Genomic DNA, 14217 nt, shown 5'->3' with positions numbered 1-14217 from the left:
GAAGCGTCACCGATCGCGTCGCTGAAGCATCGCCGATCGCCGGCGACCTGAAGCGTCACCGTTGAGCTTAATCGGCGACAGTGGCTTCACATGTGGTTTGGGTTTTTTTGGTTTTTGACCGAAATGGCTCTTGGTTTTTTTTTTTTTTTTTTTTTGTGACCAAAATGGCTCTTGGGTATTGAAATGTTTTGTGGTTTAGCTGGGTTTTGAAATTAGGCTTTTAAGGTTTTAGTGACGAATTTCAGTTTCATCACTAAAGACCGGGCTTTGTTAAGTTTTTTAGAGATGAAATTCATATTTCGTCGCTAAATCATATTTTTAGTGACGAATTGTGATTTCGTCACTAAAAACATATAAGTGCAAAACTATTATTATTTTTAGTGACGAATATTTTTCGTTGCTAATTCTTCTTTATAGCGATGAAAAGATTTTCGTCACTAATACTATCCACAGCAATACCTACAGTGACAAAATATTTCGTCACTTAAAATTTCAACTTTTAGTGACGAAATATTTCGTCATTATAGATTAATTAAACTCGCGCCAAAGTTTCCCTCCATTGGCGCCCATTTTTCAGATGACAAGAGTGACGAAATTCATTTTTCGTCGCTAAATGTTATAATTTTTTTCATTATTAGTGACAAAATTTATATTTCGTCACTAAAGCTGTATTTTTAGCGACGAAAAATATTTCCTCACTAATTTTCGTCACTAAAAATACATTTTGTTGTAGTGCAATCTCACTTGAACATGGATCCCCCACCCCAAGATGAATTAAGACAAGCCATTACAGAGCTTATTGCCCGTCTAGGCCACTTAAAGGCCAGGTATGACGATGATAATGCACATAATGGAAGAAATAATAATAGACATGGCCCTCATCCTAGGCAAGACCATAGAGACAATGAAGAAAACTTAGCAAAGCATATCAAAGTAGCGGCCCCTACCTTTGATGGTGTTAGGAACCCTTAGGTCTATAATGATTGGGTGAGAGATGGAGCATTGTTTTGAGTGTTATGAATTATCTAAGGACAAAAAGGTTAGGTTTGCCAAAATAAAGCTTGTAGGAAGAGCAAATCTCCTTCCACCTAGGCCCCAAGGTGGAAGGAGGTTTGATAATCGCATGTTGCCTCACAACAATTTTGAAGATCCCTACGGTAGAAATAGGCCTTATCCCAACAATAGAACCTACACATAGAAGACAATCCTCAAGGTAGATACCAACAAGGTCCTCAAAATAGACCCAATCCCATCAATAGACCCTTGCGCCTAGAAGACAAAGGGAAGAGTGTGGTTAGAGAGACATATAGGCCCAATTCTAGAATCCAGTGTTTTAAGTGTCAAGGCTTTGGTCATATGGCTGCTCAATGTCCTAATAACTTTGTTGATTGAAGAATTGGATTGAGAGGCTAGGAAGAGGTAGAGGAAGAGGTAGAAGAAGTAGTTTATGAGCCTAACATTGAAGACATCGTAGAAATAGGAGAAGATGATTCCACCCAATTAGCTTGCATTAGAGCCCTACCATCTTTTGATAATCTCAGTGAGGATAGTCTTGATACTCCTATAATGAGTGTTGTTAGGTGTACTCTAGCACAGTCCAAAGATAGTGATGATTGGAAAAGAAATACTATCTTCCAAACCTTTGTCAAGTGTGGGATCACAAATTGCAAGGTTATCATTGACAGTGGAAGTTGCATTAATGCAGTTTCTTCTAAACTTGTCTCTCTCTTAGGTTTGAAGTTAGTTGCCCATCTGAAACCCTGTAAGGTTTCTTGGGTAGATGATTTATCTATCATTATCGAGGAAAGATGTCTTGTTCCTATTCATATCCTCTCATACAAGGCTTAGATTTCATGTGATGTGATTCCAATGGATGTAGGACACATAATTTTGGGACGACCATGGCTCTATGATTTAGATGTCACTCTTTATGGTTGCTCAAAATCTTGTTCTTTCATGCACAGTGGAGGATTAAGCTTAACCCAGTCAAAACTAAGTTTGTTAGTGCAAGTAAGGCTAAAGAAGAGCCCAAAAAGCAAAGTATGAACCTCATTAGTCCAAAAGAACTTGAAACAGCTGTCAATCAAGACTCCATCATCTTTGCTTTGGTTGTTAAGGAAGCTACACTAGATAGCTTTGAAGAACCAAGAAAAGAAGTACGGTCAGTGCTTCAAGAGTTCCAAGATGTTTTCCCTAAGGAGCTCTTAAACCAGTTGCCTCTTATGCTTGATATTCAACACGCCATAGATCTTGTCCCAGAAGTAGCACTTCCAAATTTGCCCCACTATAGAATGAGCCCTCCTCAATAGGATGAAATGGCTAGACAAGTGGATGAGCTCTTGCACAAAAGGATTTGTGCGTGAAAGCTTAAGCCCATGTGCACTCCCTACACTTTTGACCCCGAAGAAAGATGGATCCTGGAGGATGTGCGTGGATAGTCGTGCAATCAATAAGATTACTGTGAAGTGTCGTTTTCTTATCCTTAGGTTAGATGATATGTTTGATATGATGTCAAGAGCCACAATCTTTTCAAAGATTGATTTGAAAAGTGGATACCACCAGATTAGGATCCTCCCAGGTGATGAATGGAAGACTGCTTTTAAGACAAATGATGGTCTATATGAGTGGCTTGTGATGCCCTTTGGTTTGTCAAATGCTCCTAGTACTTTTATGAGAATGATGACACAAGTGCTAAGGCCTTTCATGGGCAAATTTGTGGTAGTGTACTTTGATGACATCCTCATTTATAGTAAATCAAAGGAACATTTGGACCATCTTAAACAAGTTTGTTCCACTTTGAGGAAAGAAAACTTGTATGCCAACCCTAAGAAATGCTCTTTCTTCACTGATAGTGTCATTTTCTTAGGTTTTGTGATCTCATTTAAAAGAGTTTCTACTGACCCACAAAAAGTCAAGGCCATAGCGGATTGGCCCGAGCCCAAGAACATTCATGAGGTTCGTAGTTTTCATGGGCTTGCAACTTTCTATCGTCGCTTCATACGTGGATTTAGTACAATAATGGCACCAATCACTGATTGTATGAAGCAAGGTGAATTCCAATGGTTAAATGCTGCTGGTAAAGCATTTCAGGAAATTAAGAAGAAAATGACAGAAGCACCGGTGACGCGCCTACCAGACTTTGATAAGGTCTTTGAAGTGGAATGTGATGCACCTGGTGTACGCATAGGAGGTGTTCTTAGCCAAGATTTTCACCCTATAGCTTACTATAGTGAGAAATTAAATGAGGCTAAGAATAAGTATTCAACATATGACAAAGAACTCTATGTTGTGGTACAAACTTTAAGATATTGGAGCCATTATTTGACACCCCATGAGTTTTTCATTTATTCTGATCATGATGCTCTCCGCCACATCAATTCCCAAAAGAAATTAAATGCTCGACATATCCCTTGGGTTGAGTATTTGCAAAGATTCTCTTTTGTTTTGAGACATAAATCTGGTGTTGAGAATAAGGTAGTTGACGCTTTGAGTCGTCGAGTCACCTTACTTTCTGTGATGAGCACAAAATTCATAAGGTTTGAAAAGTTGCGAGAGGAGTATGAATCTTGCCCAGATTTTAGAAAAGTGTACACTACACTTAGGATTGAGCATTTTCAGGTTGTTGATGATTTTATCCTTCGAGGTGGCTACTTGTTTAAAGCTAATAAGCTTTGTATCCCCCGCACATCAGTTAGAGACTTTTTGGTTTGGGAAGTGCACGTGGGAGGACTTTCAGGACATTTTGGACGTGATAAGACAATTGAAGAGGTAAAGAGGCAATTCTATTGACCAAGTCTTAACTAGCTAAGCATTGCAAGCAAAATACTGGCCTTTACACTCCTCTACCAGTTCCACACCGTTCTTGGGAGGATATTAGCATGGAATTTATACTAGGTCTCCCTCGTACCCTTAGGAAGTTTGATTCCATTCTTGTAGTGGTAGACCGGTTTTCTAAGATGGCTCACTTTCTTCCTTGCTCTAAGACATCTGATGTAACCGAGGTAGTCAAGATTTTCTTTGATGAGATTGTTAAGTTGTATGGGTTACCTAAAACAATTGTGTCAGATAGGGATGTTAAATTCATGAGCTATTTTTGGAAGACCCTTTGGCACATGATGGGAACAAAGTTGAAATTCTCCACAGCATACCACCCTTAAACTGATAGTCAAACTGAGGTTGTTAATAGGAGTCTAGGAAATCTTTTAAGGTGTCTTATAGGTGAGAATGGTAGGACTTGAGAATCTATACTCCCTGTAGCCCAATTTGCATACAATAACTCAGTCAATAGGTCTATAGGTATGAGTCCATTTGAAGTTGTCCATGGATATACACCTAGGAGACCTTTAGACCTTCTCCCTATGTCCTTACATGATAGGGTTTCTGTGTCTGCAGTAGAAATTGCTAGTGACATGCATGAGTTGCATAAAGAGATCAACAAACGAATTCATGCTAGTAATCTTAAGTATAAGACTTAGGCTAATTTACATCGACGTCATTTAGACTTTGATGTAGGAGATTATGTTATGATATCAGGCCTGAACGGTATCCTTCAGGAACTGTTAAGAAACTGCAGGCCCGCAACGCTGGCCCATTCAAGGTATTAAAGAAACTTGGATCTAATGCTTATGTGATTGATATACCTTTAGATTATGGTATTAGTTCTACTTTTAATATTGCTGATTTAATTGCTTTTAAAGGTCCAACAGTTATTCCCTATGACCCTTTTGATGACCCACCCTCTTCTTCTTTGGCTAACCCTGTCCCTAGCCCTACACCATCTTGTTTCCAAAAGGCACATAAATATATTATTGATGTTATTTTGGATGAGCAGTCTCTTTTCACTAGGGATGGAACAGTTCAATGCTTCTTGGTTCGCTAGCGAGGACAACCTGATTTTGATTGTGCATGGATCACTAGAGAGGAGTTGCAGTAGTTTGATCTCGCTCTTTTGGAGGCTTACTTGGATACACTTACTACCACCTCATCTCTACCTCCTATCATCTGCATATATGAGCATCGGCCATGCTGACCCAGTGAGCTTGTGGCTCGATGGAGCTTATTCTGATGTCACTTGATCCTTATGAGCTTTACTCAACGAGGTCGAGTTTCTCCCACCCTAGGGGAGTTGGTGCGGTCACCACATGATAGCACATCTGTGGAGATTATCTTTATCATTTATGTTATCTTTATTTGGGTTTATCTTTAGTACTGGATTAATTAGTATTTGGGATGTTAGGATTATCGTATTAGTATTTGAGATTGTTTAGGATTTGTTTAGGAGTTTATCTTTATTATTATGATTCCTAGAAGCTATATATAAAGCTATAGATGGTTCCTTTTGTACTTTTACAGACTATTGTTATTATTATTATTATTATTATTATTATTATTATTATTATTGATTTGTTTGGTGGTGATTCCAAACACCTTAGGTAGGAAGCCTAAGGTCTACGGTAGGACTAATCTAGGTGGGAAGCCTAGGTTGTCCTGCATCATACATGAGAAAGGAAAAACAATTTAACTAGGAAAAGAAAAACAATTAAAATCCTAATTCAACTAGGAAAAGTATTTTAAATAAAATTATAAAAGCAAATAAATTCTAATTCCACTAGGAAAGATAAAGCAACATAAAATATTAAAATATTTTCTTCTCCCTTAACTGATCTGCATTATCCTCTTGGGGTGGGGGAAAACTTGTCCTCGAGTTTTGTGGCAATCTTCCACAATTAATTGAAACCCCAAATAATTCTCTCCATCCTATTTTTCTGTGCAAGACAAGACAAATTAATATGCTACTTATCAATCTTTTCTCACTCATAATAAATCTTGATGTACGAATTTTTATTCATGACCTCTTTTGCCACAGTGGGATATATGAAGCAAGTACTAAAAAAGTATCCATGCACACATCCATAAACTTCATATTTCCTCCTCCACAAAGAATACTTAAAATCACTCGTTCACGCCTCTTGTTGACCTCTATCAATTCTTGTTCAATAAAATCCTCCCAAAAGGGATCAGTAACATCTTCCATTAATCTTTCCAAATTAATGTTTACTTTATTACCAAAAAAATTTGAGAGAAGCTCATCAACCCCAATGAAATCATAGAGTTTAATGTGTTCAAGTTCAAGCTTTAGTAGATTGAAACTTCATTCATCAATTGAGAACTCATTTGCTACTGAACAAACCAATTGTACCAATGTATGATTGTAATCAGTAAAATCAATAACCTTTTGTTTCTGAATGTCAAAAGTCTCATCAATGATGTGAGTTATGGGCTCACCTTGTATGTATATGACTTTATTTTTATCAAGCTCAATCTTTTCTCCTTGACTAAAATCTTCAGGATAGTCATCATAAATTGGCAGAGAATCCCAATCTACAGGACAAACTATTTCAATGTATTTATCATCCTCTTTGACATCGCAGCCCTTCTGCTCGATATCAAGATCCTCCTCCTCCTCTACAAAACATGGATTTGGATGGTAGTTTTGTGGTTGATTTCCAACGGCTAAGGCAATGAGCTGCTTTGAAAGCACATCAAACCACTCCTCTGTTCGTTGATAGAATGCCTCTAATTGCACATTGCGTGCAACCTCATCGCATTCATACACGTCATCTATGGCAACATGTTTTCCCCCATGTACTCCTCTTTATGCCATAGTAGGAACCTAGCCTGACTCTGATACCAACTGATGCAACGTAGGCGTGTAGAAGCAGAATCTGTAACACACAATTACTACAACTCTTACACGAAATCTAAGTTCCACAAGAACCCTAGGCTCATAGGCAAAATAATAGAGAAAACCTCTCTAACAAGCTTTTATTAATCAACACATAACAAATAATCAACATCTCTATAAAGAGTATTTATAGGAATATAATTTCTCCTACTCATTTTAGGAAAAGAAATAATAAACCTACTTCTACTTGAGAAAGAAAAAACAATTTAACTAGGAAAAAAAAATTAAAATCCTAATTCAATTAGGAAAAGTATTTTAAGTATAATTATAAAATCAAATAAATCATAATTCCACTAGGAAAGATAAAACAACATAAAATATTAAAATATTTTCTTCTCCCTTAACCGATCTGCATCAAGTATAGTCATTGCCATGTTTCAAAAAAGATTATCTGCCCATGACTTGGTTTTGGTCTAAAGTAGAAAAAAGGTATTTTTCTTTGTGAAGACATGAAGGCCCTTGTTGAACGTGGAGGTAGGGTTGTAAACGAGCCGAGCTTTGTTGAGTAGTGCATGTTCAAGCTTCGCTTGCCAGGAAAAATCAAAAGCTCAAGCTTGGTTTGAGCTTGTGACAAGCCCAAAAATAGTGTTTAAGCTTGAGCTCGTGGGAAAGCCAAAAAGCCTGAGCAGCTTGGCTTGGCTTGGCTTGATTAATTAGTCAAGCCAAACTCAAGCTTAATATCAAGCTCAAACTCAAGTTCAGGTCAAGTTTTTGAGCTTGAGATTTAAAAAAAGTACATTATTAAATGCTTAAATCTATAAAATTAAGAAAAAAGAAAAAGAAAATAGTATACTCATTTTATTATGCATCTAGTCTTACTTATGATTAGCTATTATTCAAATTAATAATTTACATAATTAAATTTATTCATTCATCATTCCTTATCTACAGTTTCTGCAATTGTTCAAAATATAATTTTTGCATTCACATTAGATGGTGAAGGACTAGAAAAATACTTGTTTGTAACTATTATGAATGTGAAAATATTAACATGTTTCATAACTTTACTTTAGATGATTAATAGGGAAGGATCATATATGATCTACTTAATTAATTATTTATTTTTAAATGTAACTATAATTTAAAGTGGTTCTTGATCAGTTTAAAGGGAAGGAAAAATTAAGGTAATATAAGTAGTGGCCTTATGTTGGCCATGTCATTATTAAAATACGTGTAATGAGTATATTTAGCTAACACATATAAACTTATAAATGAGTCTATGTTTGAATTGTTGTATATCAGGCCTAATAGCTCACGAGCTTGTTTGCGAACAAAATTTTTTGCTTGAGATCGACTTGTTTATTAAAAGAGCCTAAAACTAAGCCTGAAGCTTGACTAATTTATATACAAACAAACATGAACAAGTTTTTTATCGAGCCGAGCTCGAGTTGTTCATGATCGACTTGGTTAATTTACAGCCCTACGTGGAGGTGGACCTAAACAACCATATAATAAGACTAGTTTAACTATGGCTCACATAAGCAAGAGATAAAGCCCATTTTTTTAAATTGAGAATATAGTTGGAAAAGAAGGAAGGCTTGACACCCAGTTGTTCAAGAATTGTGGAATAGTAGCTTTGAGTTTCTCGATCTTTTGACTTAGGATTATTCAATTTTATTTCTTGATTTGGGGTGGGTGGGGGTAAGGGATATAAATCAGTGGTAAAGTGTCACATTGACGTGGTGGAAGTCATCAATTTGAGCTTGATTATCCCTAAATCTAATGTAAAATTTTCTATTTTGACTTGCTCACTAGCCATGATCGAATGAGAATAGATAAGTGGCTCATGGGATTGATGCGAGGGGGTAGGGATGGCTATATTTTTGTGAGAGAACTCTCGGAAAATCTAAAGTGCATGTTTAAAAGTTGATAAATTAGAGGTAAAATATGATATAATGATAAAATAAAATATTAAATAATAAATCAAAGTTAACACGACAAATGAGAGAGGGATTGGAGAGTTTACGCACATCTTTTAATTTGTTCCTTCATCATCGAGGGGATGCACACGCAAAAGGATACGAATCATAAACTCTCCATTATAAATAGAATAAGAAATAGAATTTTTAATTTCTTGAAAGTTAAGGTAATAGAGTTTTAGCTAAATTAAACGATCTTATAATTGCTAAAACTTAATAAGATAAATTAATTTAATAATTAATGTGATCATAACCACTTGTAGCTAAAAGAATAGAAAATAGTCACTTAGTGCAACCACGACTTCTATAACCCAAATTTTATTATAAAGCATATGATTTCACATATAATTGAATCTTTTCCATATAGAAGACATCAATTACAGCAATAAGCATATCCACAATTTTCATGCAGCTCCATCTATAGATTTTATACTTGTCACATTGATGGCCATAAATTCTTGATTTGAAGTCGTTATCCTCTCATTTGTAGTAGCCATATTTTGGGCAGTTGGTGCTATCTTCTCGCCGCTTGACTTTGATCCTGGTTGATCTTGGCTCTTGCCCCATAAAACCATATATATGCCAGCAACAATGACAATTGCTCCAATAACGCTAAAAATAGTTTAGATGCCTAAGTTAGCCCACAGTCATACAATGTTTATAATTCCAAATCTTTTTCCAACAATTTTCTTCAACCAAATGAAGCATATCAACTACAATAATTAAACATTGTGTTAGTCGATGAATGCCCCAAATGAAACAAAGGTTTTTGAATCGACATTCCAAGCACTTTTTTTTTTCCCTTACTTTGTGCATAATCATAGTGCTAAGGACAACTTATATTACAATTATTAATATGACATATTGTGATTAGAGCAATGTTACTTTTCTGAATTCTCCGTTGATTCCGCTCTTATTATACACAAATTACAACAAGTCATGTTAATAGTTATGAAAATATTGCATGTCTAGACTTATTAGTAAGCTTAGGAGGATAGAAAAATCAATGCGCACCTTCCTAAGTACATTGCCTCGTATAGAAAGAAGGAGCCTATAATTGCGACTAGAACCGTGCTTAGTGGATTAAAAGCAGTCACGAAAACAGGTCCTTTTTCCTTCATTACCTGTCCATGAACGTAAATGGAGAACCCTGAAGCTACTACGCCCTGTGTAGAACTTCACTTGTGAGTATAGATGCAAGTCTTAGACATAGCTAGCCTTACAATATTTTTGTAAGAAGCACTGTGAATAGAAAAGGATATCAAAAGAAAATATAACTGAATGTAGAGTTTCTCACAGCATATACAGCAGCTAGGAGCTTAACATCTAAGTGTATTGACCAGGCCGTGAGGTTCCCCCATTCCATTGCAAGGGCCAGTATGCTACCTTCCAGTGTGCTCATCAAACATATCAAAACTGTTAGGGAAAGCTCTGTGGGGTATGATTTCAACGTAATTGCCTACAAATCAACAATTATATCTCAGCACTAATTTAGTCTAACACATTTTTGGAATGCTAAGAGCCTTGTTGTAGTTCAATTAGTACTTTTCAGTGTTTCTAACATACAATACATCCTATATCAAATATTCTACTTTTGCATACAACTCATTAAAATAATATAAACAACCCGTTAAATAATATAAACAACCTAAAATATTAATAAAAATCATTAAGAAAAAGAGTTGCTACAATGAACTTTTATAAATAAAAGTTCACTGTAGCTGAATGTTAAAAAGATATTTTAAATATACCACACTTTTGATGTTGCATGATTTTTGTGGTTTTAACTTTGAGCTGCTAAAATAAAGTTACAACAATGATTGAATATTCACGTGTTGGAATATCTGTTTGGAACATGCATAATTTATTCAATTAATACACTGCATGAGTGTATGTGGTTTAAATAAATTTTCCAATGACCACTAACCTGATCCACTTTTTCGTGCGTGTGCTCATTTTAAACTGAAATATCAAATTAAAGTAATACCGATTAGACTCTTACTTGAAGATTAGTGAAAGCAGACCAGCAAAAAGAACCTGCTAGTATCATGAGAGAACCCTTGATGACATCTTGCTTATTTGCTGCACCAGTAGCTTCTTGATGGTCATTTCCATTTGTCCATGGCAGACTCAACATAGGTCCTTTAACCAGAGTCATGAGCAAGGCCCCTCCAACTGTGACTATTGTCCCCAATACCTTTGCCTGGCAACGCCATCTCCTAATATTTACTTTCTCAAGACTACAAAGGCATTCACAAATTTTTGAAGAACGGCATATATACTATATCATGTATGCACATGCAAAAACGTGAATGGAACTATAGAGAATTACCCTAAAATCCAAGCCATTGAAAATGCAAACGCAGGAAGAACATTGTCTATGGCTCTTGCGTAAGTTGCTGTAGTATACTTCATTCCAGTGTAGAACAAGTTCTGGCATATTACAGGCCTGAGTAAGAGAAAATGTAAGCTTAAGTGTGATCCAACTGAGCAAAAAAAATATAAGTATTGTTTGAAGCTTCAGACCAAGAGCTAAATTATTGCGTGATGATCCAGATTCTTACCCCAATAAGGCGAGCATCACAATCTTGGCAAAGACAGAGAAGGTCAACTTTAGCCGTTTCTTCCTGTTAAGAGTATTAAATTAGAGTGATTAGCTTTTTTCATCTCGCTCAACATGTAACACTGAAGAAAAGAGTTGAAACACATGTAAACAATAATAAGGTAGGAGATGGAGACCTATCCAAGACAAAAGCAAACGGAGCAATGACAACAGTGGCAATGGCATACCGGTAGACTGTGAACACATATTGACTCATCCCCTTGTTTAGAGCAAACTTACCTATTATGGACAGCCCTGCATAGCCAAATTGCACTGAAATTACTCCCAAAAATGGTTTCACCTTTTTATACAACTGAATCAACTGATGAGTCTTGGACTCCATAGACATGTTAAGCTAAATTTCTCTTTAATGTGAGGTTCGAGCAAAATGAAGCATTGAGTTCAATTTATATACTTAGGATGTGTTTGGTTGGGTGTAAAATATTTTCTGGGTGTAAAATAATTTCAGCTGAAAATATTTTCGGGAAAAGAAAATATTTTTAGGTGTTTGGTAGCATTTTAAAAAATACTTTGGAAAATATTTTCAGGTATTTGGTTATGATCTTGAAAATATTATAGAAAATACATTTTCTACTTGTTGCTCACATTTTCTCACATTTTCTCAGCTTCCAAACAAATATCATTTCTCAATACAGAACAACAAAACCCAAAAAAAAAAAACTTCTCAAATCCGGTCAGAGAAGAACGAAGAGAGATTTCTCAATACAGAACAACAAAACCCCAAAAAAGAAAAATTGCTCAAATCCGGTCAGAGAAGAATGAAGAGAGAGGCGACTGGGTTCGACGATGAGACCGGGTTCATCAGAGATGGGTTTGAGCGTTGAGCGGCGCGAATCAGATCAGCGATGGCGATGGCGAAGGTGCGATCTCACCGGCGTGGGTTGGGGCGTGATCTCGCCGACGTGGGTTGGGGCGCGATCTCACTCTCTCTTCGTGCTCTCTCTCTCTCTCTCTCTCTCTCTCTCTTCGTGCTCTGTCTCTGTTTTCTGGAAAATTTCTATTTGAAGGTAAAATAGAAACGGAATTTATTTTACAGGTGGGAAGGGCTTTTTTACAGTCAAAGGTAAGTGATTTTCCGGTTGACCAAATTTTCAGTTGCTACCAAACACACACAAATGCAGAAAATAATTTCTGAAACTAATTTACCGTTGAAACAAACGCAGCCTAAATGTTGTCTTTTACGCACAAACCATATTTGTGTTATATTTAAAAAGAATTAAACTAGTCACAATTTAGGTTCTTTATATATATAAAGGCTCTTTATAGTTGTTAAAAAGCACTGATCAATCCATTATATGCTTGATGTGAGACTCATCACAACATTCACTTAATCAATTAATATTTGATTGATCTTGGACATCACAATTGTTGTGATACCACAAATTGGATTGTTTGAGTGTGTGTTGAGTCTCACATCGGGTGTTCACTAAATGGATCTTGGGTTATATAAGATATTGTGAGGAGCAGCTATTGCTACTAGACTAATTATTTTGAAGTATGACGTAGATGTGACTAGCACTTTTTTTCGAACCATTATAAATGATATCAAAATCAACCTAGTAACCCTATGCGGGCTTAAAGATACTACCCCATAAATGGGTCCTAACGAGGACATCATGGATTTAATTAAGTGGGGTTAAAAATCAATCACAATACTTTTACCTTTATAACTTGTTTGGGAGGAGAATATGCTGAAGGGAAGGTAAAAAAAAGAACTTTTAATGAATATTTTTTTCTTTGGTCTAACGGGATTTTTTCCCTTTTTTTCTTTCTTTCATAATTCCATTTTTTAATCTCTCCAAAATAAGGAAGAATAAAACGAAATGAAAAATGTTAAATGAATTCTTTCTGAAGTTTTTATAATACTTTTTTTTTCTCTTAAATGCACGGCTTTTCCCCCCTTAAAGATTGGCATAATAATAATAATAATAATAATAATAATGTTTTTAATTTTTTTTTTTCTATTCAAATCCCAAACCTGAATATATTTACATTCTTCATTTCCTTTTAAGCATTTGAACAAGTGGGAAATAAATATATAAGTCGTTTATATTTATTTACATTTTTTTTCCTACTTTACACATATCATTTCATTATTCCTCATAAACTTCCAAGGTAAAGAGTCTTGATGCTCCACTATAAACCAGCTTTTTCCTAAATTTAGGAAAAAGCTGGTTTATAGTGGAGCATCAAGACTCTTTACCTTGGAAGTTTAAAGAATGTTAAGCACTATCATATTAGCAAAAAACAAAAGAAAAGAAAAAAATGCTAAGCACCATTGTAGCTGACTAAGGGATTCAGTGCACTAAGAAAACGTGTCCACAATGTGGGGTTGGTTGGGTTTGCCTAAACGTAATTATGAATGAATCAGATTGAATTTAGTTGTGGATGGAAATTTTTTGTTTGTCCTTTTAATTTTTATATTTTTCCAATAAGAGTTTGAGTCAAGATATTCTAAGATATAAAGAGCCTAATTCCTGACCACATATGTAGAGTTTGCCGATTATATTAGTGCCCTCTAATTAAAGCAACAGACGGAAAATAGGCCATGCTGAGGCCATCTCTCTCCTGCCTTTTTTAGTTAATGGTGATCACTGTCGTTGTTGAATGACACTGCAATCCATCTCATACTTAAAGCAGAGTCTTCATGCTATGTTCGCAATTGTTGCGTTGTGTTATTATTATTTATTTAAGATAGGTAGATAGTAGAGGAGTAAAAAACATCCAAAGCTGGAACCCTTTACTTCTAATAACATGAAATATCACATCACTGGGCTATCATTTGAACCCATTTGTTGTGTTATTTCAAAAGGCACAATTATAATGAACCAACCAATTATTTTAGGTAGGAACTATACCATGATAGTGACTCTCTCTCTCTCTCTCTCTCTCTCTCTCTCTCTCTTTTATATATATATATATATATATAT

The 14217-nt window shown here is 35.6% G+C and overlaps 1 protein-coding gene across 1 annotated transcript; it reads right to left on the bottom strand.

Moving 5' to 3' along the window:
* Positions 1-8925: 8925 nt before the first annotated feature.
* LOC142641330 (WAT1-related protein At2g39510-like) lies at positions 8926-11627 on the bottom strand. The gene is made up of 7 exons (XM_075815739.1): positions 11404-11627; positions 11229-11291; positions 10997-11113; positions 10667-10904; positions 9962-10123; positions 9679-9830; positions 8926-9276 (listed from the first exon to the last, which is right to left on the bottom strand). Exons 1-7 carry the CDS (start codon positions 11613-11615, stop codon positions 9069-9071), a joined length of 1152 nt encoding a protein of 383 aa, XP_075671854.1. The 5' UTR covers positions 11616-11627; the 3' UTR covers positions 8926-9068.
* Between the last annotated feature and the right edge of the window lie 2590 nt (positions 11628-14217).

The sequence above is a fragment of the Castanea sativa genome, chromosome 6 (assembly GCF_040712315.1).
Source record: "Castanea sativa cultivar Marrone di Chiusa Pesio chromosome 6, ASM4071231v1".
NCBI lineage: Eukaryota > Viridiplantae > Streptophyta > Magnoliopsida > Fagales > Fagaceae > Castanea > Castanea sativa.
Note: the sequence above shows the minus strand (reverse complement) of the source record. Positions and strands in the feature narration are given on the sequence as shown.

What these genes read in the sequence shown, in the direction of transcription:
- LOC142641330 (XM_075815739.1), bottom strand. Translation starts at nt 11,615, where the DNA reads ATGTCTATGGAGTCCAAGACTCATCAGTTGATTCAGTTGTATAAAAAG. An exon ending in TCCTAGCTGCTGTATATGCT is followed by an intron (nt 9,831 to 9,961) that starts GTGAGAAACTCT and finishes AGTTCTACACAG; the next exon opens with GGCGTAGTAGCTTCAGGGTT. An exon ending in GAGGCAATGTACTTAGGAAG is followed by an intron (nt 9,277 to 9,678) that starts GTGCGCATTGAT and finishes AACTATTTTTAG; the next exon opens with CGTTATTGGAGCAATTGTCA.